At 38.3% G+C, this 27,448-nt stretch overlaps 1 protein-coding gene across 3 annotated transcripts in view; it reads left to right on the top strand.

Annotated features, from left to right (window-relative positions):
* Nucleotides 1-27,448, top strand: part of FAM13C (family with sequence similarity 13 member C) — a 47,512-nt gene that overhangs the window by 16,755 nt on the left and 3,309 nt on the right. For 2 of the 3 annotated variants that reach the window (XM_051617604.1, XM_051617603.1), the window contains exons 4-10: nucleotides 4,260-4,323; nucleotides 11,600-11,750; nucleotides 17,436-17,646; nucleotides 18,176-18,314; nucleotides 19,649-19,730; nucleotides 21,371-21,579; nucleotides 26,568-26,663. In XM_051617604.1, the coding sequence (XP_051473564.1) occupies nucleotides 4,260-4,323; nucleotides 11,600-11,750; nucleotides 17,436-17,646; nucleotides 18,176-18,314; nucleotides 19,649-19,730; nucleotides 21,371-21,579; nucleotides 26,568-26,663 (952 nt within the window). Of the gene's footprint in view, nucleotides 1-4,259; nucleotides 4,324-11,599; nucleotides 11,751-12,108; nucleotides 12,175-17,435; nucleotides 17,647-18,175; nucleotides 18,315-19,648; nucleotides 19,731-21,370; nucleotides 21,580-26,567; nucleotides 26,664-27,448 lie in introns of all 3 variants that reach the window. The other variant, XM_051617602.1, reaches the window with a different exon arrangement.

Here is a 27,448-nt window from a genome sequence, read left to right as displayed (position 1 = left end):
CCACACAGGCAGCCAGGTGAGTAGGGAGAAAACTTGGCTGGGTTCCCTCAAATTCCTGCCTCAGACCTGGCAAAAATTCATCACAACCAGCATGTGTCTGCAAATAGCTCTAGGTCAGCAAATCAGGATTTGCTGGTGAAACATTGCTTTGCTGACATATGACTTACCAGTTCCTGAAAGAGTTTCTTCAGGAATCTTGATATTGAAATATTGGTGTTTATGGTTTTTGCATGGAAAATCCCTGAGCGAGCTCTTGGGTTGCAATACACAAAGAAAAGGTGAAATAAAAAAAAACCTGAAAGAAAAAAGAGAATGGGGAGAGGACAGAGGAGCAAAAAGAAAATAATCTTACTGTAGCCCCAGTAAGGACAGTGCATGGTATGAGAGGCATTCACAGTAAGAAAAATAAGTGTGACCATTCACAGCCAGCAGTGAGACAGGCACTGCTCCACTGACTCTATTTGGCTGCTCATTCCAGCATTCAGGGACTGCCCAAGAGGTAACTAGGATGTATCCAAACAGCCTTGGGTAATCAGCGGTGTTTCTTTCATTGCAGTGTGCAGTTTGTGCAGTTCTGTATTGCTTGTTCAGGAGTCGTAGGCGTGCTTTTGAAACATTCACCTGCAGCCCTGTGTTCAGGTGGTGATTATGTTTGATTTTCATAATGGTTTTGACATTTGTGGATGTCTCAGAAAGGACATTTTTGTTTTCCTGACACTGAGACGCATTGGTTGTGCCTTTCTGCGAACTCGTGTGATATAACCTCTGGATAGGCTGAATCTGCCCTCTGATGCAGTACTGAGACTAACTACCCTCTCTGTTACCCTGGGCGACCACCCTCATGGTGGGAAGGGTAAAAATTATTACTAGACTGGAAGCAGGAAGGACTATGGTGCCAGGATAGACTGAAAGTGATTCTGGAAAAGAGGTTTCATCCCCCAGCACAGTGCGTGGTTTGCTTGCCAAGATTTCTCCTGATATCTCTAATGCACTGATTGGCTCTCAACACTGAGCACATCTGGCATTGTGCTACATCAGCATGAAAGTCTCCTGAGGATGGGGTTAGTGTAATCCAGCATTGGACTGGATTGGGATTTGCAAATTACAGAATGTAATGCTCCTTTCTGGGTTTAGTCCAGCAAGCAAGAAGTGAATTTGCTTTGGTTATCTTTTAACATTTTTACTAGTTTTTAAAATGACGTGGTTTTATTTGAACTTCATGCGAGTTTGTAAGTGGTATCGTGTATAATTCAATAACTCACAGGTTCTTGTCTGTTTTTTAAACAACACACTGCTCATGCAACTTCATCTTCCCCTTGAAGACTGGTGGAAGCGCTTTTATGAGAAATAGTATTTATATGTTTAGGGTTTTTTTGCTATATCCACAGGCTTCAAATGTGCATGTTACTGTGTTGCCGCTTTGCCTTCTGTGCCATTCAGAGCAGGATATTTCTGCCAAAGTCAGAGTCTGTAGGGAGGGTGAGAGATCAGGCCTTTCATATTTTATAAAGAATGATATAGCATATATTTGAGTAGTAGCCATGGCAAGAATTCAGTTTTTATTATTTTACATTATGTAAATTATGCAAAAAAAAAAAAAAGGATTGCCTGAAATTATTCAGAATTTAAGCTAAGGCTTAAAATAATTTTTATGTACTCAGCACAGATGGAAAATTAGGGCTTGTTCCTGCTGCTTTGAAGTTAATGGATATTTTGTGATTGACTTTTAATGAGAGTAGGATCCAACCCATAGTTATTAAACTGTAAGCCCTTTGTTGCCTGGTGACAATCAGATAACCTGCATTTCCCTTGCAGAGCAGTTAATCTTGGTGAAAACAGAAAAGCACACCCCCAAACTCTCAGTGTACAGTAAGATCAGCTCCATGTACATATGATGATTAATGTAAATGGTCTTCACACAGAAATGGTTACTCACCTTAATTACTTCAGTATCTCCAGAATCCAAAGAATGGAAAAGTCAGAGCATCTTACTCCAGTACTTTTAGTAAGAAAGAAACAGTAAAATGCAAGTTTTCTGTATCCCTAAAACAGCAGACAATAACATTAACCTGAATGAGAGGTGGCACTTCAGAGGTGCTATAAACATTTTACTCTCCAGAGTGCAAGAATCATGAGTGATACAGCTGTGAATTACGTAGAACTTCATATAGGACCTGTAAGAACTGCTGCTAGGTTTTTTGTTTGGTTGTTGTTGTTTTGGGGATTTTTTTGTTGTTGTTGTTTATTTTGTTATGTGTTTTTTTTTTTTTCAAGGAGGGTTCACGTTTGCTGTGTGTTGTGCATACTGAAAGAATTAATCCAAATGAATACCAGAAGTGTATGAATATGACACATTCTTTTCTACCCTCCCTTTATGTCTAGCTCAGTGCAATAATCACTCTAAATATTTTTTTTCTTCTTTAGTGAATTAATTCTTCAGCTGTTTGTAGCCTTGCCAGTCTTCCTTACCTGTTATTAAACCAAACTATAAATATGTCAGTTTTTCCTATTAAATGAGTCCTTTTGCTCTCCCCATGTTTTTTCTGTTTTCTTTTAACTCTTCTGCCTCATACTGTCCTTTCTGCTTCCTAAAAGCTAGAGGATGGTTGTTAGGCATCAGTCTTTTTGCTTCTGTAATTCGTTTTTCCTTCTGTTACCTTTGCATTATGGAGACATTTGCTATTCATTTGCAGATGGTGGAAATAAAATATATGTGGAGAGCTACGCAGAGAGTTAGACAAGTACCTGTACAATGGTCAGCCAAGAGACCTTGTTGCTTAACTATCTTGCTCACTTCTGATCATGTACCTGTGCATCTTGAGGGCAGTGCAGGCTGGCTGGCCTGTGAGACCTCCCATTCTGGTGCAAGATCTACCACCACCAAAATGACTCCCTTTTGTTCCTATGTATATTGCTCAATTTGGATCCTGTTAGGAGGCAAGTGGTTATTCACCCTGGTGTAGCTATCTAATGTGTCTGTTTTGGTAAGGAAAGTGGCATATACCTCATTTCAGTCTTTAAATGCCTCATACATCTATGAAGAACTCAAACAGATGTCTGTGCGTCTGTCTGTACTCTTTTTGAGGTCTGTAGAGACTTTTAAAACTATTTGTTTTAGCTGGGATGACTCTGAGCACAATATGTTGAAAAATAGGAATTATTTTTTCCAAAGGAATCAAAGAAATTTAGGTTTTGTGTTAGCTTTGATCATGCCCATGTGAACCCATCTGAATGGGCCTCACAGGGGCCAGCAAACATTGCCACTTCCTCAGCAATGTGAAATCTTGTTCTCTGAGACAGTAGGTGTTTTATTGCTTCAGCTGAACTGCAATTAAACTTGTGATACACCGATGTCAGACTTTGAAGATGAGTGTGGAAAGTCTCTGTTTGCTTTGGGGGAAGACAGAGCTGTGGTTTGAGGCTCACCTAATCCATGGAAATTTTTTTAAGGCTTTATTTTCATTCATTGGTAGAGTGAATTTGTAACTAGTACTGAAGCTGGTGTGTGAAGCCTTAGGCCATAACCACATCTGCCTGGATGGGGCCATTTGTCTCATTAGCCATAGCCAGAGGAAAGAGATTTTCTCCTTGCTGGACCAGGAACTTCCTTTCCTATTTCCTTGTGGAGAAGCAGCAATTCACTGAGGGAAAACCAAAGGTAGGCATATCTCTGAGGCTTTTGCAAAGTGACACTCCTTAGAAAATGTGGATGTTTCTCTTACTCAAAAGATCTCCAGCTACTCATGAGAGTCCTTGGGTCTTTGTGAAATTTGCAAAATAGAACTTAAGCAGAAAGCTGAAGATTGGGAGCCCGAAATACTATCAAATATAAATATGGAAAGATTTATTCTTTATGGCTCTGATACAGGAAAACTCTTGTTCCTGACTTAAAGCATGTGCTTAGATTTAAACATATGTTTGAGCTTTTTCTTGGCTTTAACCCAACTAGCTCAGCAAGATACTGAGAGCTGATGATGATTCCATAGAACTTTTTGGGTGTGACAGTGAGCCTGGATTTTAATGTCATAGTTTCCAGGACTTCATTCACAGTTTATATGTATTATTTAGGATTCTGGTAAAATCACTGTTGTTTTGAATGAGTTATATATTAAAGATGTAACTTTCATAGATATGTTACTTTTTTAATAAAGCAACTTTATCCCATAGCTTTAATTATGTACAGACATGAAGAAAAGTTTGCAATATTTGCAGCACAGATAAGCAATCTATTGAGTGAAAATTCTTGTTTTGTTTTGTAGAATAGATCAGAACACATGCATTTCACCAAAAGAAGCTACTGAGCAATTTTACAGCTTAAATGAGGTAAGCTTAACCAAAATTTGAAATATGATGTTACAAATTTTGAATTAAATGTTTGAGTCTTGTTAATTCCAAGGTCTTGGAGTAAAGTAATCAATTTAGATTAGCTTTAAGATAATAGAATAATTCTAGAAATGCTTTTGGAGAAAAGCTATTATAACAAAATTGTTATAGTAGTTTTAAAGGCAAAAGCAAGATATAAAAAATATTTTAAGCCAACTTCTGGCTGCCTTCTGCTTGTGCTCAATTCAATATTGACTGAGTGAGATGCCATCTTCCAAGACCATTTGACTTTTTCCTCATATTACAGCTCAAAAGTGCTCAGCTATCAATTCTGTTTTGTTTAAAAATGTTCTCAAGGTTGCTACATGCTGCATAACTAAACTGTGAACAGAACAATGTAGTCTAAAAGGTGTTCTTGTTGTAAGATGGGATGATAGGAGAGCTGGGGTGAAGAGAGGCAGCAAGGAAAGCCAAGTAACACCTTTATACTTGAAACAAGATCTGTTTTCACAGGAGTTATGCCAGGAATATGGTGTGAGTAGAGCACAAAGGAGCTGTTTGTTTGATCATGTCAAACAGTGAATGAGCCTGGGCTAGATTCTCACAATCAGCAATTTACTGGAGGCCAAAATCAAGCTTTATAGTTATTCCCAGAAACAAGAGTATCTGCATCCTAGCATAGAGTATGCTTACACACTGCAAGGGAAATGAACAGTACTGAGTTTAAACAAGGAGCAGACAATGTTTTTAAGTGTAGACCAAGACAACAGAACAACAGAAGCGGTGGAAACAAAAGAGTTTGGGTGAAGGGAAGTCCTTTCCTATCAAACCATGGAAAAACAGCTTTGTTTCCATAATGAGCCAGAGAACATCTATGTCTATTAACAGATGCCTGATTTTCATTAGGGGAAAACCACAATGTGTTCTTTTAATGGAATTCAGACTTAATCTTCTCCTTACAATTATTTCCTGAGTATTTGTGTTGTTGTGCAGCTCACTGTTGAAAATCTCAATGCTAAGTACGAAGGCACTTTCCATGACCAATACAAGTGAGTGTGCTCAGCCTCTGCCTAGCCAGTTAAGGCCCTGAGAGAAATGATTAAATTGTTTCATTTGAAAAGCCTCATTGCAAAGAATCACCAAAGTTTCCACTTAAAAGCTTCCATTTAAAATTCTTGCAAAGGATTCCTTAAAGGTTAAGATAAAATCCATAGTAAATACATTCAGTTTAAGAGACTAAGCCAGAGAATTATATCAGAAATTTAAATAAACTCCTAATAGTTTATGGGGAATGAGCAAGAGCTACATTCTGGTGCTTTCTTTTGCAAAATCCTAGATTCTCTTGTGTCTGCAAAACCATGTATCATAAGAAAATAAATTCCCTTTTTGGATTAGAGAAGGTGGTGTCTCTTTTCATTGTTCAGCCATGATACCAGTCTAGGGCATATCTTGTACCATCTTATTGTCACATGTTTGTTCCCCATAAAGGAAGTTCTGAGTTGAGAATGTCATATGCCTTAAGACACAAATATTGCCATAGCAGATACTGCAGAGATTTATTGATGGTCACATAAAATATGCCTATCTTATTTTAACCTGAACTCTCAGATTAAAAAGCAAGGGAGATGCTTTTACACATTGCTGTTCTAATGTGACGTAGAAAAGCATTAATTTCCTTGGAGTGAAGAAATTTAATAGCTTGATATTTGCTCAGTTTCTTTTCTATATGAATAACTTCAAAGGCCATTAAATTCTGAAAGCTTGGATTATTCTCCTTCTCTGCCTCAGCTGATTTCATAAATCAAGTAAATCCATCAATAAACTGGATATAATAGAACAGCTGCCTTCCTGACCTGGAGGGGCAGGGTGCAGGCATCCTTACTGTTCAGAAACACTCTGTGCAGGGCAAAGTAGTTTCAGTTCATGCAGAAAAGCACCTCCCTTTTCCCTGTCAGCATCCAGACTGAGACTGGACAGGGTCCATGGGTGGGGCAGGCCTGTTTCCCTTTTCCTCAGTTCTTAAATTTACTAAACTTTAGCATGTTCACAAGGATGAAACAAAAAATGCTGATAATAGTAGTGTTTTATCAGGAAAAGAAGGTATTTCTAACAGCAGTGGCTGTTCTGGCCATTGTTGACTACCTGCTCTCTGCGGATACACAGTATCTGACTGAGTAGCAGGTTTGACAGTGCTGTAGCTCTTGCTGCAATAAAGGAGAGTGTGAGGCTGCCAAAGGTCTGTTTGGAACACTGTCTCCCACCAGGCTATGGCCCCCTGGACATGCTGACCAACAAATTACATGGTGCTGATCCTGCAGGACTCCATGCAGGGACCTCCAGCTGGAGAAGAAGTTACTGATGCCACCTACTGAGAAAAAGTTTGTAAGCTCTTTCAGGGGACTCACACTCATTGCCACAGCACTTTGGTGATAATTTGGGAGTGTTTGTTCATTCAATGTCCCATTCTCCAGAAGGATTTTGCAGTGTGAGTGTAGGCACATGGTATTTATCTCTAGATGTAAGAGGTTATTTGTCATCTCAATACTTCCTTGCCCTAAGCCCCCAGCTCTTTATTTTCAGTAATCATGAATGAAAAGATAGACTGTCAGTGGGATACAGTTTACAGGCTTACTTGTTTGTAAAGGTGGTTTCTTTCTTACAGGCTGAGCTTCCTCTGCAAACGGCAATGCGTTTCTACTATGTTTTGTCCAGCAGGCAAGAGTATGATACCTTAATGACTGTCTTTTCTTAAAGCATTAGCAAAAATGACAAATATGAGAGAAGTACCACACTGTCTCTCTTTCTGTTTTCCTTGGACTTCCTGTAAATGTCTTTATTTTTTCATTATCTTTGATCTGGAATAATGCCAGATGTTTTTCTTCCTCTAGTGGCATTGCCATAGCTCAAGTTCTTTGACATGTCAGTTGCTCTAAGAGGACATAAGAAGCGATAGAAACCTTTGTCCAAGAGAATTGTAATTGCTGCTTTTTCAGACTTGAAAAACACTAGTCTTAAGAGGCAACAATATGGTTATTTTTCCAAAGAAACTTAAGGATACTTTAAGAATATTAATCTGTCCTTTCATTGGCATTAGCATGGATCAGGGATTACTGCATCAGGAACGCTAGTGTTGGGCATCAGAGTAAAGCTGGAATGAGCACCAAATCTGAAGTATTTGAGCTGAGATCATTAGCTGATTTAACATGTCAAAGCTTAAAAAAACTTCTGTGATATTGGTTTTCCATGTAAGAGCTTAGTAAAATGTATGATGGCGCCCACCATGACCTAACATTTCCCTCTATGTATTTTAGCTCTTTCTATTTGTTTCTAACATGTTTTGAACTTCTTTTAAAATGGCCAAGAGCAGAGATGACCCCAGGGATAGGCCTGGACCATGGGAGAGCTTTCAGTAGCATGTGCACACAGGCTGGTTCATCTCCAGATGAGATGTATTGCTGAGTGTGTGCAGCACTGAGGAGTGCACACCCCCACTGCTGTGGCAGGATGCCTGCAGTCACATCGGACTGTACAGGTACAGGAAAGCACTGGAGAATTAGAGGGAAGTTGGAAGTGGTCAGAAAGATTACAGATTAACTTGGAAGGCTTGAGAAGATGAAGACAAGGCTCGGACTTGATTTTTTTATCTTGCCTTCCTTTTGCTGGCAGTTGGTAGCATGTTGTCCTGCCCCAAGAGAGAGGACCAGCTGCCAGTTGCTGGTACCTGGCCCTGTCCCCTCCCAGAGCACCTTGATACTCTGCTTGGGCTGCAGTTACAGAAACAGAGGGCTGCACTGCTCCTGCCACAGAACGTGAGGTCCAAGGCTGTGAGGATCCAGCCTGGTTGCTGTGGCATTGCCAGTACTTCAGGAACTCTCTGAGAAGGGCAGGACAGCACATGCAGCAGGGCAGGCAGCAAGGTCATCCCTGACACTTACTAGGATGCTCCTGTTGTCCAGGAGTTGGTGATCCTGGGCAACTTTTTGCTTGGCCTTTGCTTAAAGCTGGATCTCTACATGTGTTCTCATAAATATGTGGTAGTGTTTCATGTATGGTGTGCTGTAGCAGGACTGTAGTACTCAGCTGTGTTTTAGAAGAGGAGGTTAATGGCATACTCCAGATTCATTGTCTCCCTGGTAACATCAAAATTACCAAAGCTACTTACTCTTTTTCTCCCTACATCAAATCTCTGTCAAGGGTACATTCATTAAATCACTGTGTATTATTATTATTATTATTATTATTATTATTATTATTATTATTATTATTATTATTATTATTATTATTATTATATGAATTTTTTTAAGATTTGGCAGTGACTGGAAATTTGCTATCCACCCACCTTCGCAAGATGAGTGAAAAATGTAATTTAAGCAACTCAATGTAAAGCAGCTGGGGAATTACAGCATAAGCACTGCTGAAATACAGCGTGTAACAATGTAGAGTGTGTGAATGCTTTTATACTGAGCTTGCCATAAATGTTCATGTATCACAAGAAACAGTAATGCAAAACAAATGAATTTTCTTTCTATGGGATTTTATTTGTCAAATGCTTGAAGTATCAGTCTGTGAGGGCTAGGTATATTTGATAGTTATTTGCCTGTGTTCACTTTGTTGGTATGTTCTTCTGGTATGTTTGCCCATGTTTTCCTTACTTGCCTTTGGCAGTTCTTGTGTTAATGTCCTCACTGGTCTGTAACTGGTATACTGATCTTTTGCTAGATACCTTAATCACTGTAAAACATGGTCTGTCTGCTGTGATGATTCCACAGCCACTCATTTAGGTCTAGCTGGGGTGAGAGGCAATGGAAAATGAGACCTATCATGTCATGGAAACTCTTCTCAAAACAGTGCCATGGGCACAATTCAAGTCAGCACCCTTCCCTTTGACAAAAATTCACTGCCACTTGAAAGCTGTTGAAGGTGAGATGGCTTCCCTCATTCTGTTTCTTTAATCCTCTACAGAGCTTTCTTTAATTAAGAAGATTTTGAAAGTGCCTTGTAAAAGATGCTTAAATTAGTGGTAAGATGTCTACTAAATACTTCAAAAGCAGGAAGCCAGGTAGGGTGTCACTGGGACTGGTGGCTGGCTGACATGTAAAATAAGCACTAAGGTGACAGGGCTGTAGATAGTGAATTCCTTGTATTGGTCCTCATTGATAAAGCCCATGTTGGGGACATTTGCACACCTGAGATGCTCTTTCTAGAAGACAGGTCAAAGGAACCGGAGCAGATTGAAGTAATATGTATAAAACATTGGACTGAACAGTGTCAGGAAGTGACAAGGAAAAGATGCCAGACATGCAAGGGTCCTGGAGAAACTGAGGTGAGAAGATGAGGTATTGCTGGTCATGATGGGCAAAATATCTTCACAAATGGCAGCTGAGCCAATGGATGGTAGTACATGTTAATACAACATGTACCTGGGAATAGTAAAAGTGTCTTCTGCCTCTAATTGTGGATACTGCTCTAGCATACCATATTTTTAAATAATAGTATTACATTTAGGCATTTTATTATGAATCAGTACTTGATTTTGCAATCTCTTCTTTCCTGGTATTATAGGATGAGATGTCAAAATTTATCTTGACAATGGATGAGAGGAACTTAATTCTAAAATACATCTATAACTCAAGCCATTTCTTTGCTCACATGCCTCTGATATCATGTTGCTTCTGATAGGAATGGCCAGAGCTCCTGTTTGTTCTGGGACCAGGAGGAAGAATATATTCCTGGATTTCCTTTTTGACCTAAACTGATGCTGAAGTCCAAGCGTTTGATTGTAACCTAATCTGTTTTGTGGAATGGGATATGGATATTGAAGCATTCCTGACAGCACATAGAGGGCTGCAGGATCTAGTTATGGTGATCTTGTGCTTTTCAAAGGTTCCCTGTTTCAAGGTATCTCCTAGAAAGAGCTACTTTCTGCTCCCTTTTCACTGCTTGAATTCTATAAAAACAATGAAAGGATTAAGGCTGAAATCTTCCCTGCTGTCTCTGCCTAATTAGTTTCCTTTTTATTATTTTTATTTTTACCTAAAACCACTGGCATCCTTGGATTTATACAAGGGCTGTATTGCAATAAAAATAATGCAAAGGCATATTAAAGTACTTAGTACACAGGTGACATATCGTTACACAAAGGAAATTATTCCAATATATAAACTCATTATTTTGTTGAATGAATCAATAAATTGGTTTCAGGTCTTTGATAGAGTGGAGAAAAGAGCTTTTCAGAGTGTAAACTTGAGGGATTGTTTTCCTTTTCAACTCAGGGGTTTATTGTTGTTGTTTTTTTGTTTGTTTGTTTTCCGGAAGTGGCTCTTCACTAAAATATAACATTTGAATGACTTCACATTTTACATAAAATTCAATGTGTGCAAGCTGTGTGATTATTAAGTCGGCCTTCCTTGTGTGATTTTGTTTTATGTAGCAAGTTGTATTTCCCTGGAGAGATGGGAACTGACTGTGTGGGTTGTTGGTAGTGACTCATTTTGCCCGGTCAGATGGTGATTAGGGCTTTCACAGCACTTACATCACAGCAAGATGCTTGTGTCAGATTGTACAGCTGAATGTTGCATGCAGCCTCAGAGATTAAAATGAGAAATGGACCAAGCATGACACAGTAGCTGGAAGTGATGTTACAGATAACTAGCCTTGTCCTCACTGATTTGTCTGCAGCAAGTGACAGTGATCTGTTAATCTTACTTTTGCAGTGGAAAGGAAATTATCTGGTTGCCCTGTAGAAGCAGCAGCAGCCTACACAAAAGCTCTGTCTACATAAAGAAGTATGTTTAAAAAAGCCAACTAAAAAAATAGCTCTTCCAAGAATCCCGTGAGGGAGCATGTTGTCAGTAACTCTTTGTTCACTGCTGTGTCCTGCACAATAGGCTGGGGAGGGAGATTTGTTTTTTTATGAATGGTAAATGGGGAGGGACATAATGTCATCAGATCGTGATGTCAGCCCAATGAATGAAATGCTTTCTTAATATATTGCTTCAGGACCAAGAAAAGGGACACCATCTCAGTTTGGCTTCCTAGAATAAATCGTCCTTTGCTAACGAAGTCATCTTTCCCACGTGTCATGAATAATCCCTGTGAATTGCGACTTAAATAACCAGAAGTCAGGAAACTCGTGGAATCCTGCATGTTTGCTCTCTCGCAGAGCTGCTAGTGGAACACCCCTCTGCAGGCACTGCTAATGGGCTCAGTCAGTTGAAGAGCTACCGCTGCATTCTGTTGTTCTCTATCTAGCCCAATGTTCTGCTTTTGTCTGCAGAATTCTTTGTTGAAGCTACAAGCCCTTGAAACCGATCTGTGCTCTGCATTTCTGCCAACCCAGGAAGAAACTCCTCAGCTGCCAGCACCCAAGGATCCATCCCCTTCATCAGTCCAAACCAGTGGCCAAGCTGATGGGGCCAGTTGTGGAGGTAAGCGATCGTGTCATGGTGTCTTCTCATTTGCAATTATAAAAAAGCCTTGTGACTTGCAGTTTAATGTCAGATGTGCAGTCCTCTGAGAAACAGTGCAGAGCTAATGCAAATGCTATGGAATGTAAAGAGGGGGTGATACCTGTTTAAAGAATGGAAATTAATGGTTATAACCTTCTGTTTTTCTGAGAGGGGATGTTGCTTTTTAGAAAGGTTTTAAGAATCCCAATTCTTTTCTTTTCAGTTTTAATTTGTTGTTGTTGTTCAAGTGAATTTGTGCTCTTTACTTCCTATGTCTCTATTGTGTGAGATCACCTGCCATATCGTGTAATTCTATCTTTGTCATTCTTTTTGTCAGAGCAATATCACTTCATTTCTCCTATTATTGATTTTAATTTAATGCATCAGCAGAGAGATAGCGAAGGTGAGTTTTACAGCATGTGGATTTTAATCATTCATGAACTTATATTATTACCCATCTGGGCAAACTGTGGTGTGTTCTCTTTCCCTTTTTCCTCAATATGGAAACCAGTCCTTGCAATCAAATAGCCCAAAGGCTCAGCACTATTTTTGTCAATTCACCGCTTGTAGAAACAGGGCTGGCAGAGTCGTGATGCGCAGCAGAGGAGGAATCACGGCTCGTGAAAAATAGGTCAAAGGCAACGTGACTAATGCATCTCACAGACAAGCAGCATGAATACACAGATACTAAAATCATTCACCATATATGGTACAAATTAAGGCAGATAGGTCAGTATCTCCTTTGCAATTGTTTTTTTATGTCAGAAGAAAGGCTGGGTTCAGAACTTATTTCAGAAGCCAATCGCTCAGAATTTTCAGCAAGAAACTACACTAAGTTCTTAACCTAAAAAATTCACAAATTATAGTGTTCTGCTTAAGAAATTCTAAAGTTTCAGGCTTGCATTACACAATTAAGGAAAATGGTATGTAGAATCCAAATTATTATAAGATGAAGTAATGGAAAAAATACCAAATGTCCTGGATTTTAGCTATAGAACAATTTAAATATATATATATATACACACACACACTTTATTCATTTATTTATTTATTTTAAGATATTTTAGCCCAGCTAGGTAAATACTTTAATAGAACTTGAATCCAGGTATGGCATTTGCACTGGTGCCAGTCCCTTGGTGTGGATTTGAGGCAGAGGGAGATCTCCTCTCTGAACTGCACAGGCAGAGACATTTTGCAGCCCATGCAAAATCTGCACTGACTCTTTTGCTTTATGGCAGGGTGGGTTTTTCCTCCTTTTCTAGTAGTTAACTGAATTATTTTGTTCTGGTAGTTCAATGATTTTTGTTAGGGTAGTTCATAAGTATTTACTTAGATAATTTTTGCCATTTTGATTGGATTTAAAAAAAAAATTCAAACTGTTAGTGACCCCTATTTCCAATACCCTCTGTAGCTCCTATTTGCATATCTCCAGCTACAGAGGCAAATTGTGGGTGATGTAGCATTTCTCTCACAGTTGAGAGCATGCTCTGGCACTCTAGCAGTTCAAACTTGTGCTTTAATGAAAGCTTACCCATTAAATGGATTTTAATCACAGATTCACAGAATCATCGTGGTTGGTGGTTTGTAGGCTTTTAAAATGAATTGCCATTTTGCATAAATAGAGCTAGTCTTAATTCAATTACTAATGAAATCTTCTGATATATTTAGCTTAGGTACAGTTTTCACATGGGACTATTGGCCATTTCAGCTTGAACTTGGATGGAAGTCCAGAGATTTGTACCAGGCTAGGAACAGAGTTTTTGAGGATGTGCCGTATATACTGTGTCTAGTCATTAGCCTTTGCTCAGTGAATCAGGCAATAAAAAAATTACTAGAAACAAAGTATGAATGTAATATTTTTAAAATAAACATGATTTCATAGTCTACAACATTTCTTTTGTTTCCCATCCCAGTACAGAAAAAATAGAAAAAATACATTATCTGTATGATGAGTGAAGCTAGAACAGTCTAGTAAAATGACAGGGTGCTTCTGGATGCAGATTTTAAGAGATGAAGAGTAACTCTTATTTCTGGAGCAAGGTCAGTTTACTTTTGAACATGTGAAAACTTGGACTAGGGCTGGCAAAACTAGACCATAAAGAATTGCAAGGCGGTAATAAGGTAGTTGTTTGGGTTTTTGTAAGGGAATAAAAAAGCAGAGTGTAATTTTCTTATCTTTTGGGTATGGGTTATCATTGAAGTATGTGATTTGAGCCATGAGCAGCTGAACTTAACCAGAAGGTGTTCTATATGTCTTTTAAAGTAAAAGTCCTGATGCTGGCATTCACGGACATAACATGTTAAGGGATGATACATCACACCTGCATATTCCTTTTCTATACAGCAGATTTTAGTGTATTGTTGTTTTACTTAAAGAATATCATGTGCAGGAATACAGGCTTGTACCATATGACTTCTTGTCATGATTGAAAGCCACATTATGAAGCATACGGCATGTTATAAGGTACTAGACCTTGACTAGACTAGTCTTGTGGTGAGCTCTTGCCAGTGCTGAACTGGACCAAGTAGATGAGATGGAGGAGGTGCAGGCTAAGGGACAACTTACTGGCTTGGCTAGAGGTGGCTTTAGTTCCCAGTTTTGGCAGAAACAAGAGGCTATAATTAGATCAGACACATGAACACAGGTAGATGGTTGGTCAGTTCAGGGGCTACCTTCAGGACAATGCTTAGTGCCTATTTTAGGATCTTGGAATCAGTATGGTGGCCTTAAGTTGTAATTAAAACTGGGGTTAGTTATAACTTGCCATCATCCTGGGATGTTCTCCTATTATAGTCATCAGGTCATATAAATGAATTGGTTTGAATGACTTGCTGACCACTGCTGGGCAATAGGTAGCAGTGTAATGTGTCTGTGGTAGGGTAAGGAGTAAAACCTTCCTCGGGGCCATAAGAAGTTGCCCCAATTTGCAAGCTTTAGTGGATCTTTGATGTCAGGAGGACCCTAATGCCAGAGAAATGGAAGAGCCTTGGCCTTTGAGAAATACTCCCAAACTCATCTAACCATGCCAGTTTTCTCCTTTTCATGTTCCAGCTGAACATAAAAGCCTCCTTGAACTCTCTGCAGCTCTGTGTGTTTGGTGTTACACTGGGGCTGCTCCAGCTGCTACTTGTTCTTTGCATTTGTCTTCCAGCAGTATTTAGTCTTGAATATGTACTTTTCTTCCATTTCTGAGATGGCTGGGCTGAGTAAAATTTCCTGATTGTAAATGTGAACAGGAGCAAATGCCTGTGACCTTATAGTTTATTAGCAGTACAGACTGCCTCCTGCAAGAGGGGAGTACACAGAAAGCCACAGTTCAATTGCTGGAAACTTTTTTCCTGCACCTATCATACACAGACTTTTTTATAATGTCACCTTCCTTTCACAGAGACTGCTACTTAACATTAATATAAAAAAAAAATAATAATTACTGCTTTTAATAACAGAGCATAAGAAATAGTCAAACTGTTCTTAGTCAACCTACTTCACAGTTATGTTTCTTTAAGTTCAAAGATGGTGAAATAAAAGGAAGGAACCCAATTTCTTCTTATTGGCATAATTGTTTTTCAGAAGTTTAAAAAAACCCCAAAGCCAACTGAAACTATTAAATTTTTAAGTCTTACAGGGTTAGGAAAGATTACTTGCCAGAAAGAGGCAACACTTTTGTTTGCAGAACAACATTTATTTCAGCCTCTCTCAGAGTATGTTGTCTGTGTATAAAATTTCCTGTGACTGGTACAGTGCTCTACCCTTGCTTTTCCCAGATATCTTTCTGAAACTCTCTATGGGAGGATTTGAATCTCACAGATAATTTAGAAATGTTGGGTGTTGATATGGTTTGTTGGAGAGTTCTATTTGACCTTCAGAGGATGAACTACTTAGAGGAAAGATGCTACGTTAGAATTAATAATCAACTACATTGACTCATGGTGAAAACATGGAACATAATTGTAATTGATGGTTCTGTTAGAGTAGATGAACTAACAGATACAAGTCATGTGTAGCTTCTGCATGACAGACTAAACTGTGATTATGCAATATGGAATTGGATTTTTTGTTGTCTGTAAAGCAAAACCAGTTGGATAGTGCCTGATAAAATAATATTTTAGGCCACTCTAACTATTATTTTTGAAATCAGTAGTTGCTTTCTATGAAGGGTGACATTCAAAGCTGGTTTGTCCCTATTGTCCCAGTGCAGCAATAGAGATTTTTACCTTCAGTATCTATTGAACAGAGGTCAAAGAAAATGTACTACAAAAGGTCCATTAAATTCCTGAAGGAAATAGCCACTCACCATGGGAATGTCATGTCCCATGTACAAAAGAGAAAACTAAAAGAAAGTTAAGGTGAAAGAACTTTTAGAAACCTGCCTTCTTTTCTATGAGTAAATCCATGCACAGTTGTTTTTCTGTGTAGTTTCACACTTTTATTGAAGAAAAAGATTCTGTGAAATGTATTAGCATGTAAGCTGTATTGCAAATATAATACTGATTAAAAAGAACACACATGCTGCCTGGAAATATAAAATAATTTATCTGAATTCAAAGGCTGTATATATATATATATATATATGGTTTAATAGGAAAAATATACAGTAGCTGGTGTAAAATACTATGTACTAAGGAAACTGATGTAGGCAAACCTGAAAGAGAGCACATTCTTTGTCTTAACATACGGTAACTGCTTTTTGGGGGAGAGCGTTTGTGAGAGAGCACGGAGTTTCTCCCTAAAAATACAATCTGCTTTATAGCACAAATTCCAACTAGGCTGGATTATCCTCCCCCCTTTCACCCACTGAGGATGACGAAGACTAAACGGTTCTTCCTGTTAATGCACAGAAATACAGAAAAGGGAAGATTCCCTGTGATGTGCCCGTTATTTTCCATGTTACCTACAAACAGAATCAGTGTGATGAGGTTCACCAATTCCTATTTTTTCAGTCCAGAAAAAATAATTCTGTCTTCTAGTCTGACCATCTCTTTAAAACAAATCTTACTTTTTGAGGCACTGGAGGCAAGGTCTCCATGGACAGTCAAAGACAATACTAACATAGTATCATGAGCGTGACTCCTCCAAGCAGCAGTCACTGCACAATACCTTGAATAACCACCTTGAATGTTACTGGTTGTTGTTATTTTCATGTCTTGTGTTCTTTAGACTCATGGATATGTTGCTTCAAACCTTAACAATTTCTGCAGGGTACTGCAAACAATATTGGAGGACCTTAGCATCAGGACAGATTATTTTTTTGATCTGCCTTTCTCTTGACCAAAGGACTAAATGCTTAGTCACAAAATTAAACTTGTTTTGTACATTCAGCATCTTCTGCAGGAATGTGGCTTTCAGAAGCAAACAGATCTATGAAAATATAATAAATGCTACTATTCTGGGAAACTCTCCATCTTTGTATAATATTTCATAGTTTACAAACTCACTTCTGTGGAACTCAAAAATACTTTATGCCAAGTCAGTAACATTCCTTTCTATTTTCTCACCCTCAGTATTATGCTTATCCTGCGTGTGATACTTTACTGAACTATATGCTGCTTAATTTTAATACTTATACTGTAAATACTTCCATAAGTTTATATTTGTATTTATCTAGGTAGGTAAAGATCTTGTGAGCAACCCTCAGACCATATTGGTTTATGTTTTCTTTCTAGAGCCTCTGCCAGCCCACAGAGACTGGCAGAATGACATGGACAGCAGCCCACAGGAACATCACTCCCTGGGGAGCAGTCGACTGCTGTATCACATTACAGATGGAGACAACCCTCTTTTGTCACCACGCTGCTCTATCTTTAGCCAAAGCCAGAGATTTAATCTAGACACAGAGTCTGCACCTTCTCCACCAAGTGCTCAACCTTTCATGATGTAAGAAAATGTGTTTCACTATATATTTTAAATAATTTTTGTACAGTTCATGATCTTTGATTCTTCATGTTTTTCCAGTTTCTGTTATGTCATAAACAATGAATGTTCATATTGTAGCATGTTTTGACTTGGTTAATTTGCAATACCAGAATTAGGACCTAGCATTGTTCAGTTATAACACAGTACAACAACGTTTGAAGTTGTTGTTAATTCTCGTTAGCAAGGGTGGTTTTAATTGTTAGTTAGTAATTGGTCCGATGAGTGAACATAACATAGAGAGGGCTACTGAGGTATAATACCAAAAAAAATCAGCTATAATAGAGCTAAATCTTGAATCTTTCCTATATATGAGTGTCATAGAACATATGAACAGTCCACACATATGATCTCCAGGAACTAAGTTGTGAGTTTCAGACAGAAACCAAACTTCCTTAAAAGTGCTAGGAAAGCATTAAGTGTGCCTGAAAGAAGGCACAGTTGATTTATAGCCAGTTCTTTGATGTGACTACTATGCTTTTGGCTTTTGCAGGCCAAGGAGTTCTTCTAGATGTAACTGTGAAGAGTGCAAAGAACCTCAAACAATAGCACAACTTACCAAGCATCTTCAGAGTCTCAAGAAAAAGATTAGGAAATATGAAGAAAAGTTTGAGCAAGAAAAAAAATATCTGGTAAGCTAATAATTGAAAAGATAAAGGGAAATACTGCCAGAGGCAAGCAAGAATCCAAATGGATATAAACGTATGTGAAACAATAGAAAAAAGGATATTTTTTATAAAATTAAATAGGAAGATCATGAATGAGGGAATATATTTCTGACATATTTTAGTGTATGCAGTAGTTCTGAGAGTCTAATTTGCATTTCCTTTGGATTACCTTTGTTGCAAAATGCCCATCTTGTAGATGTGTGAGAAGTAAGAACCTGGGAAACATAACTGACAGGCTTGTGAACCAAAATCGTTCAAAAGATTAAAAGCTACTTATTTATTTGGTAAAGTCATTTGCTTGGAAAATGTTGCTCTGTTGTGCAGATTCCTACATTCAGGCAGACTCCTGTGAATCTCCAAAGCATTAGGGCTCGACAGAAACTCGTGGCAGAAACAGAGACCTACAAATGGAGGTGGCTGGTTGAGGGGAGTGGTGTGCTCTGTGCAGTGTGTGCACAGCGAGCTAGTTTGTGTAATGTGCGTGGTGCAGTACTAACACGCTGAGACATCTGTGGTGCTTAGGATGTGTAGACTGTGAAACAGGGAAGACTGTGAGACTTTATGACTACATTAAAAGGAAAATTCAGCTAATCATATATTACCTTGTAATCTTGGCAATGACTGCAAACTTAAATGTCCATTTGTGAACTGTACTGCTCTTTGTTCATCAACAGTCATCACACTGTGACCAGAAAAGAACTTATTTCAGAGGTTTAATTTTTCAGAACTGTTTTGCCATGTATGAATTTTCAATTTGCCATGTATGAAGTTTCAAAATGCAAAGAAAGAACTGATATACAAAGCTTTTGTAGTTTTTTGCTTTTGAAATCAATCAGTTGAGTGGGATTTTGTCATTTGATTAGTTAAGCAGTTCAGCTGAAACATTTAAATTGCTGTTTCCCAAGAGAATCCCTGTCTTAAAGCACTAAGGACTTATCCCAGCAAGGGCCAGAGTGCCTCCATTACCATCCTGGAAATCACTTAGGAACTTGACTAACATTAGGTATCTGATCAGACCTTTTGAAGTCACTGAGATTACTTATCCAATTAGTCAAGGATGTAGATGTGTTCTTTTGCCTAAATATTCAGATCCATGTAGCACTGTGCCACAGGGGGGAGAGATAAGACATGATAAATAAGTACCCTCATCAAGCCAAATGCTCTGCTTGGCACTCTGACATAGTGCAGTTGGAACTATGGACATTTTTTACCACATTGTGTCTGGATAGGTTTGTATCTGTTTGATTGTATAACCATCAATTCCGTCTTTCTTATTCTCTGTTTTCTTTCCCTTTCAGCCTTCACATGGTGACAAGACTTCCAATCCTGAAGTTCTGAAATGGATGAATGATTTGGCCAAAGGTCATAAGCAGCTCAGAGGTACATAATAGCATGTAATTTCATGTTATTGCTGAAGCTTTTGGAGTGTACCTGAAATATTGTAGAGTTAGTTTTTTAGCCTCAGTGCTCTGTTTATTTTTCACTAGTGCATAGTCATAAATCTCCCAGAGATGACAAAGATATTAGGTGATGTGGCTTGCCTTTATTACTAAAAGCAGGGATTAGAATAAGGCAGTTCAACACTCATGAGAAGGCTAAAAAGAGGAAGGGGAAAAAGACATCATCTCTGCTTCATCACTGTAAACATTCATGCAAAAAGCAATGTTATTCTGAATATATTTATGAGACCCTGAAATACAGAAGCACAAAACTAAAAGGGTCCTTGGAATAGTACCAATGTAGGTGCAAAATGTTTCATTAGGACTGAAGTTACACACCTCTAAAACTCTATGTATGTATTTACTTATTTCTATCAGAAAACTGGATCTTTCCCTGATATTAGATTTGCTCCAGAGGGTCAAGTTTTGCCCTTGACTATGTGCATATCACTCCATTAATGTCCGTGGGTCTGTCACATGCTTGCCCCGGGGGAGAATGGAGCCAGGACTGATTGATTTTTATTTTTTTTTAAAGCTATTTATAATATAGATAAATATTTTTTCCCCACTATACATGGATTATCACTACTAATTAAATGGTAGTATTATGTTTCTTTTCTGTTTTGGATATAGTTATGAATGTAGATCTTTAGTGTATGATTGTGGTAAATAAAGAATTAGAAACTCATATTTCAGGAAATTTCTTCTGGAAAGTTCTCCTTTATATGTTAGGCTGCATAATTGCTAGATTTTTTTTTTTTATTTTTTTTTTTCCCCCCCCCCCCTTGAAAGTTGTGTTAGAAATCCAGGAAGGGAAAATGAGAGGAAATGGCCAAACTACATAAACTTTCTGAAACTTATCTTTCTGACTCATGCATTGCTTCAGCCTGACCTGCACACCTAAAACACCTCAATCCTGTGAACACTCTTGATTTTATTATCCTGAAAAACGACTCTGCTTTTAAGCAAAGCAAGGTTTATGAGGTTCCTGGGACAGGTGCAACTGAAATAGAAGAACGCTCAAGTGCTTGTAGGTCCTTCTTCAACTTTGTAAGGCTTGTCCATCCTTCCTAGCTCTACAAGTTTTAAAAAAATGACTATTTCTCCTACAAACCTGGTCAGACTGTTGCCACTAAAAAAAAATGTTACTATTTCTGCAAGGATTTAAATAAATGTAACACATTTGGAGCCACCAGTCTCTACCTTGCTCAAGGTCCTTCACCAGCCAGTTATATGCTAGGAGCAAAGCCTGGTTTTACAGCAGATAATTCAGATCTTTATTCAATTTCCTTGTTGCTCTGTGCAGGTTCCTAGAGCTCCAGGGTCTTTGGCTTGATGTTAGGCTGATACACATGTTACTGCATTAGGGCAGGTTGCTGAGGTTGTTGACTGGAAAGCTAGGACAAACTGTAACCTGTAAGTCTTCTGTGGGGTTGCTCAGGGCTTTGCTACACAACTGTGGTATGATAATAATTGTATGCAAGAAGTAGGGCTGTTTGTTTTTTTTTTCTTGTAGTGTCAGAGGAAGCTTCTTTGCAAACATTTCCAATAAATTTACTTGCCAAGCAATTTGCTTTTCAGAGCTGAAACTCAAAATGTCAGAAGAACAAAACTGTACCTCTAGAGCACCCCAAAGAAATGGTCATTGTGAAAGCACTGGGACCTCTAATGAGGCTGAGACACAAGAGGCCACAAGCATGGAACCATCCTCAGTAGAAGAAACCATGGACAGCGTATTGAGAAGATTAAAGGAGAAAAGACAACACTTTAACCTTCCTGAAGCTATCAAGGTATGTAACAAGTATGGCTGTTTCTTTCAAAACTTTATCATCTGAGGCAGATATTAATTAGTGTGTCAGGGTAAGCTGGTGAATGTGCACCCTGTGTCTTCTGGTACTGCCGTGCATCGCTGTGCCTGGTGTCAAATTATGTTCCTACTCTTGATGCTGTACAGCCAAGCAAGATCATAAATTCTGTCCTCAAAGGTATGTAAAATCCAAATGTTGACATTTAGACTCTGGCTAATGAACAAAAAAGGGGAGGGCACGAGAGGGACAAGGAGGGGTGAAGAACTAAATGCTAAACTATGCAAGAACTAAGAAATTATTCTGGGTGGATTTTGGTAGCAGAAAGTACCTGGCAGAGATGATTTTTAATTTGTTTTGTTTTATCTCTTCTCTTGGTTCTTAAACAACTAACTACTGTATAAATCCTAGAACTGTTCATAACGATGCTGCACTTGTGAGATCTTGAGCTCTGCATACGTGACTGACTTGTTACTTGTTTCTTTTTATAAACTACTTAAAAAAAAATCTCAAATGGAAAAAGTGTTTTATAACCAGAATTCCTTTGCGCAAAAACAAAAGATGACAACAAAACTATGCTGTTCTGTATATAGTTCTAAAATCCCAACAGTGCAGACTGTATAAGAATATTTTCAGTTGTTTGGGGTTTTTATGTTGTTTTTTTTTTATATTATTATTATGCAAGTGAAATCAGATGACACCAAAACAGATGTCAGGGAGGAAATCCTGTCCAGAAATACTCTCTCACAGGAGTAAGTTGAGTGTGAGTTTCAGTCTTAACCATTTGTCAATTAAGGGACTTCTGATTTTCCAAAAACAAAAGTCTTAAATCTGTGAAATGCCAGTGCTGGCTTGAAATACTCTCACAGAGAATTCTGTAATGTAAATGAAATGTTTGCACAAGTTAATATTTTCAAATATTTTTTTTAAGTCTTATTTTCTTTTTATATTCTTGTAGCAAGAACTTGTGCTGAGAGAACTATCCGTTTGCTAGCAAAGGTGGTTTGATAACAGTTACATGAAACTGCTATGGAACAGAGGCATGAGAAAGAATAAAATGAAGTAAAATTGATCTACTTTAAAATTCTATTTTTTAGTAGGTCCTCAAGTGTAACATTAAAAAAGATTGGATTTTGAGTATGAGTCATCCTGGACTTTAGGAGGAGAATGAGATTTGTAGCACTGATGATGTGAAATTAGTCAAGGATGTTTGCTGGTTGCAGCAAAGATCAAAGGCTTTGTTACAGCTGCATGAAACTTTGGTGTTACTGGAGGTATTATTTATGTGCAACATTTTAACTTTTAGATAACGTTTAGGACCTGTACCAGAATCTGAGGTAGATTACTAGTACACTAGTAGCAGCTATAAGTTTCTTTTTCTAAAGATTTAGTTATTTCAAGCAAGGATAGTGTTTCCATAAAAGCCTTCAGATTTCTCACCTGAAGTTCAACTGCAGAAAGCCTCTAAGGCCCGGCTGAAATGAAAATGAGAGACGGGGCATCTCTGGGAGAGGCGTAGAGTAAAATCCTTGAACACTCTGTATGTCCAAAGAGGACAAACCACAAGGTCTGATTATGAAACAGCAGAATGTGGTTTATAGAAGAAAACACCACTCCTGCAAAAAAGCTTGTGAGTAAAGCTAATGAGTGAGAAGACATAGGGAAAACTGGGATTATCCTGTGAATGATTCAGTAACCCAAAATGGATGGCTGCCTCTTACTACTTGTGTCACGAGCTCCTTGTGCTGGGAGCTGGTGATTTATGCACCAGTTCACCTCATTTTAGGTACAAGGCTTCAGAAAAAAAGGATTGAGACCATGAACGTAAGAGTCCAGGAGCCAAAGGACAGACAGACATAATTTGAATTATATTACTCAAAAAAAGCACCAAATCCCAAAATCCGCATCCTGACTTTTAAGGCAGTTGGAATGTGCCTGGAAAAACACCAGTGAGCTTAAAAGCCATAAGCATTCAGGGAAGGGACTAGTAGGGAAGACAACTGCATGCAGTAGTTTGTGTGGCTTTGTCTCAAGTTACATAAACCAAACTACTACCTTAGCTTTACATGCAGTCTCCTTTTTCTTTCACTATATGCAACAAACAACTTTTACCTTATATTTAGTGTTTAAGATTTGCAGTCTGTCCCCCAAGGCTTTTCTCAGACTTTGCCTTGATGTATCTGCCTCTCATTATTGATCTGCTTCAGTTCATCTTTTCCTTGGCCATCAGACTGTTTTTATTTAATTAGCATTGAATTTCATGTTGCTGTATGCAGCCAACGGTCCTAAGATGTCTCAGACAATTCTGTAGTTTGTGATTCCACAAAAATTCTCTGATTTTGAAACTACCAGCCATTTTGAACTTAGCTTGATACAAACCAGTTTTGAGATTCCTAATAAAATGAGCTAATGAAATAGACCCAAATGCTAAACCCTCCTGAGATTGTTTCTCATGTTTAAAATCAATATTAATGATCACTCTCTGTTTCCTCCTAACTATTCAGCTGCTCCAGGCTTAATAGTTTTGGAAATAATTAGCCTTCTATTAATTGCAGAACTAGCAATAAGTAAACCAATTAGCTACTTTACAGCACTCCTACATTCTTGTTAGCAGCTCTTCTCCAAACATGAACGACAAAATTCTGGTGTGATTAACTCCTGCAGACCTTTAAGGTGAAAAGTGATTAGTGGTTAAGCACCGTTTTTGCATTTGGGCAGCAAAAAAAAAAGGTTTTGTTACTGCTGAAGTTAATAGCAAGGCAATCCATTGATATTAAAAGAGCATTACTTCTTCAGGGCTTGATATATTTTTAAAAAGTAGAGGCTAATTATTAAAAATACTCCCAAGTTGTCAATAAAAAACCCTAGTCATTGACTTTCTGCAGAAAGGCTTACCTCGTCCTCCCCAAACTCCATCATTTTTCCCATTACTTCACTGGGGTAGACAAGCTCGTCTCCAAACCTCTGAACTCTTGGCCCTTATACAGATCTCATTAACTGATTTCTCTCTAAGATGAGAAAAATACTTATTTAGTTTTTCAACTATTCATAAATGTTACCTAAACATTGGAAAATGTTCTAGGAAGTGCTACACTGATATCTGTGGGACCCCAATGACAAAACCTTCTACTCAGGTGCTGCAGTTATCTTTTATGAGCCTGACTTTGCAGCACTCAACCCATGAGAAACACCCCATGTCCATGCAATTTGGCTCTGATGTTTAAGCAAAAATTCTACTTGTTTAGACTTTCTGTCAACTGGTATTCCCAGAAAAATGTACATTTGGAAACTTTCCAGATAAGGATGCAGTGTTCTGTCAGTAGCCTAATAACCATTTCCTGACTTTAAGCTTGTCAAACTGCTTTCATGGAATAGTAATTTTGAAATAAGGCAATCAAGTATTAGATCTTTATATACTGACATCAGGAAAAATAAGTTTCCAACCTTTCAGTACATTTTTAATTCATGCATCTTTCTCCAGAAGAAGGAGCACGAGTTCTGGCCACTTTGGCCAGACAAAGTGTATTTTCCACTGGGTGAAGGTGTGACCCAATACCTGCTCTAATCAGCAGAAGTATCTCCTAGCTCATATCAGCTTTGCATTAGGCCTTGAGAGGGTGACTTGTACTTTGATTCATTTAAAACTTCATGTACATTTGGACTCTGTTCTTGCTAAGTCAATGCCAAGTCCTCATTGACCTCAGTGGTGACAGAAACAGAATTATTAATATTCTCTGGGGAGAACAGATTACTAAACAGATACCTACCTGTACCCTTATCATAAAAACCTGACTCATAATCTTGTAAATAACTTTTTAAAATAGGATATGACAAAAAAGCAAATGGCTTCAGAAAAAATTAGTCTTCAGAAATGTCTACTATAGTTTGAGAGTATCCATGGACAACCTGTACGTATACCATGGAAAGACTGGTAAATTAAAAATTATCTAACTTCTCTAACAAATACTTTTTGTTAGAGAAACAAACACCCTTACTCCTGATGACTGGGAATTGGTTTCTGAGCAGCTCTGGGCTGCTGTCCCTGCTGCCAGCCAGCCTGAGTCTCTTCAAACCTGCCATGTGCTCACTCACCTGGGTGAGTGTAGCTGGGCTTCAGTGTACTAGCACAGCTGAAGTGTCAACAGACCAAGAAATTGTACCCTGTGGGTGCTGATATGCATGTAAGTTGAGGAGCAGTCTGATGGTGGACTAGTTTACAAATGACCCTATTTTGACATTTAATTACTGAGGAACAGGTCCTTCTGGTCTTTGTTGTGGTGCTTGTTTAATTTTTTGTTGTTGTTGTGGGATTTGCTTTCTTTCCTTTTATACACTACCACACAGTTTTCAGAAGGCTTGCTTTTATATTTACAAATACTTGTGGCTGGCTCAGGCTCTCAATACCTGATCTGAAATCATATTCTCCTCCGAATCAATGCTCCCCATGCAGATACACGACCAGACTAACTGAAGAGATGGCAAACCCTGGCTGTGGAAGGCAGTTCCAGCAGTTGTTCCTGGAGCCAGCTCACCCACTGAGGCTGGTCTCAGCTGTGTTCTCAGTGGGCCTCATCCCACTGGGATGCTGAGTTGAGTTGGTTGGCCTGGGCAGACCACCCCATTACACTAGGAGCCTGTTGCCTCTATTACAGTTAGTAATTGAGATATCAGTGCAATGCACAGTTGAACCTTTTTAACTCATAACTCTGTGAGCATCTTCAGAAGGAGGCAGAACAGTTTGGCTCAAGGAAGTGAGGGTTACACATTGGATATTTTCCATTAGAAAATAGATTGCCATTTTCCTTTTTAGAAATTGTATGGATTGAACTAGTTCCCATGGCATATCTGTGGAAGCAAATTATACATCAGGTCCTACTCTTCTAATAAGTTTCTCAGCTTCACAGGAGCAAATAAGAACTTTAATTTTTATTTCCAATTTTTGAGGAGTATATTTTGTTATGATTTCTCTTTAGGTAACTAAGCAAGAAAAGAGTCTCATGAAACCTCTTTACGACAGATACAGAATTATCAAGAAACTTCTCGCGACTCCATCTTTGATCACAACAATTGTAAGTTGGAAAGAATTCATATCCATGGTCAAGAAAAGAAGCTAAATGCTGTGTTTGATTTGTACCCATATGTCAGTTTGGCAGCAATAGAGCTATGGATATTTGAAAAATGTGCTTAGTGCTTAATATGGGGTGTTGATATCTCAAATAGAGCAACTGCTCTGTAAAATGCAACTTCTAAGTCTAATGCCAGAGATCGTAACATTGAGCAGCAGTTTCTGAGGCAACCACTTCAAGTGACAGGGTAAGAGATCAAAGGCTGCATCGATTCTCTCTTATGGATAATCTAGGCAACAGGGAGTGAAACCTCTCTCTTGCCATGAAGTGCTGTCACTGTATCTTCTGGTTGTTGTAGGCAATGCTTTTATCAATTGTGTAGCATATAAATATCATTAGTAGTACTTCAATTAATAATGTGTCGATGTAATGTAACAGGTCTCACTGTGAGTAGAGGTGAAATAGGACTATTTGGAAGTTAATTGGTATATCTGTATCAAAAATACTAATCTAATAGTATTTGGGACCGAGCTGATTTTTAAAATTAAGAACTATTGCCATGTGAGATGACAATGGAGCTTTATATTTCTTTGAAAAAACCCAGTGTAAATATTTGTACACATTCACATGGATATTTTATTAATTTTTTAACTGAAGTTCTCTTGTGATACTTATGAGCTTTGTTCCATGGAGTTTTTCTGTTCAAGCCTTAGTTTTAAAAGCTCAGCATTTCTTCTGAGGATGAAGGAATGTGAGAAAGACAGCAACATCATGCTGTTTTGGTAGCT

This window comes from Apus apus, chromosome 4 (assembly GCF_020740795.1).
Source record: "Apus apus isolate bApuApu2 chromosome 4, bApuApu2.pri.cur, whole genome shotgun sequence".
Taxonomy (NCBI): domain Eukaryota; kingdom Metazoa; phylum Chordata; class Aves; order Apodiformes; family Apodidae; genus Apus; species Apus apus.
The sequence above is the reverse complement of the archived record's forward strand: the minus strand, read 5'-3'. Positions and strand labels throughout refer to the sequence as shown.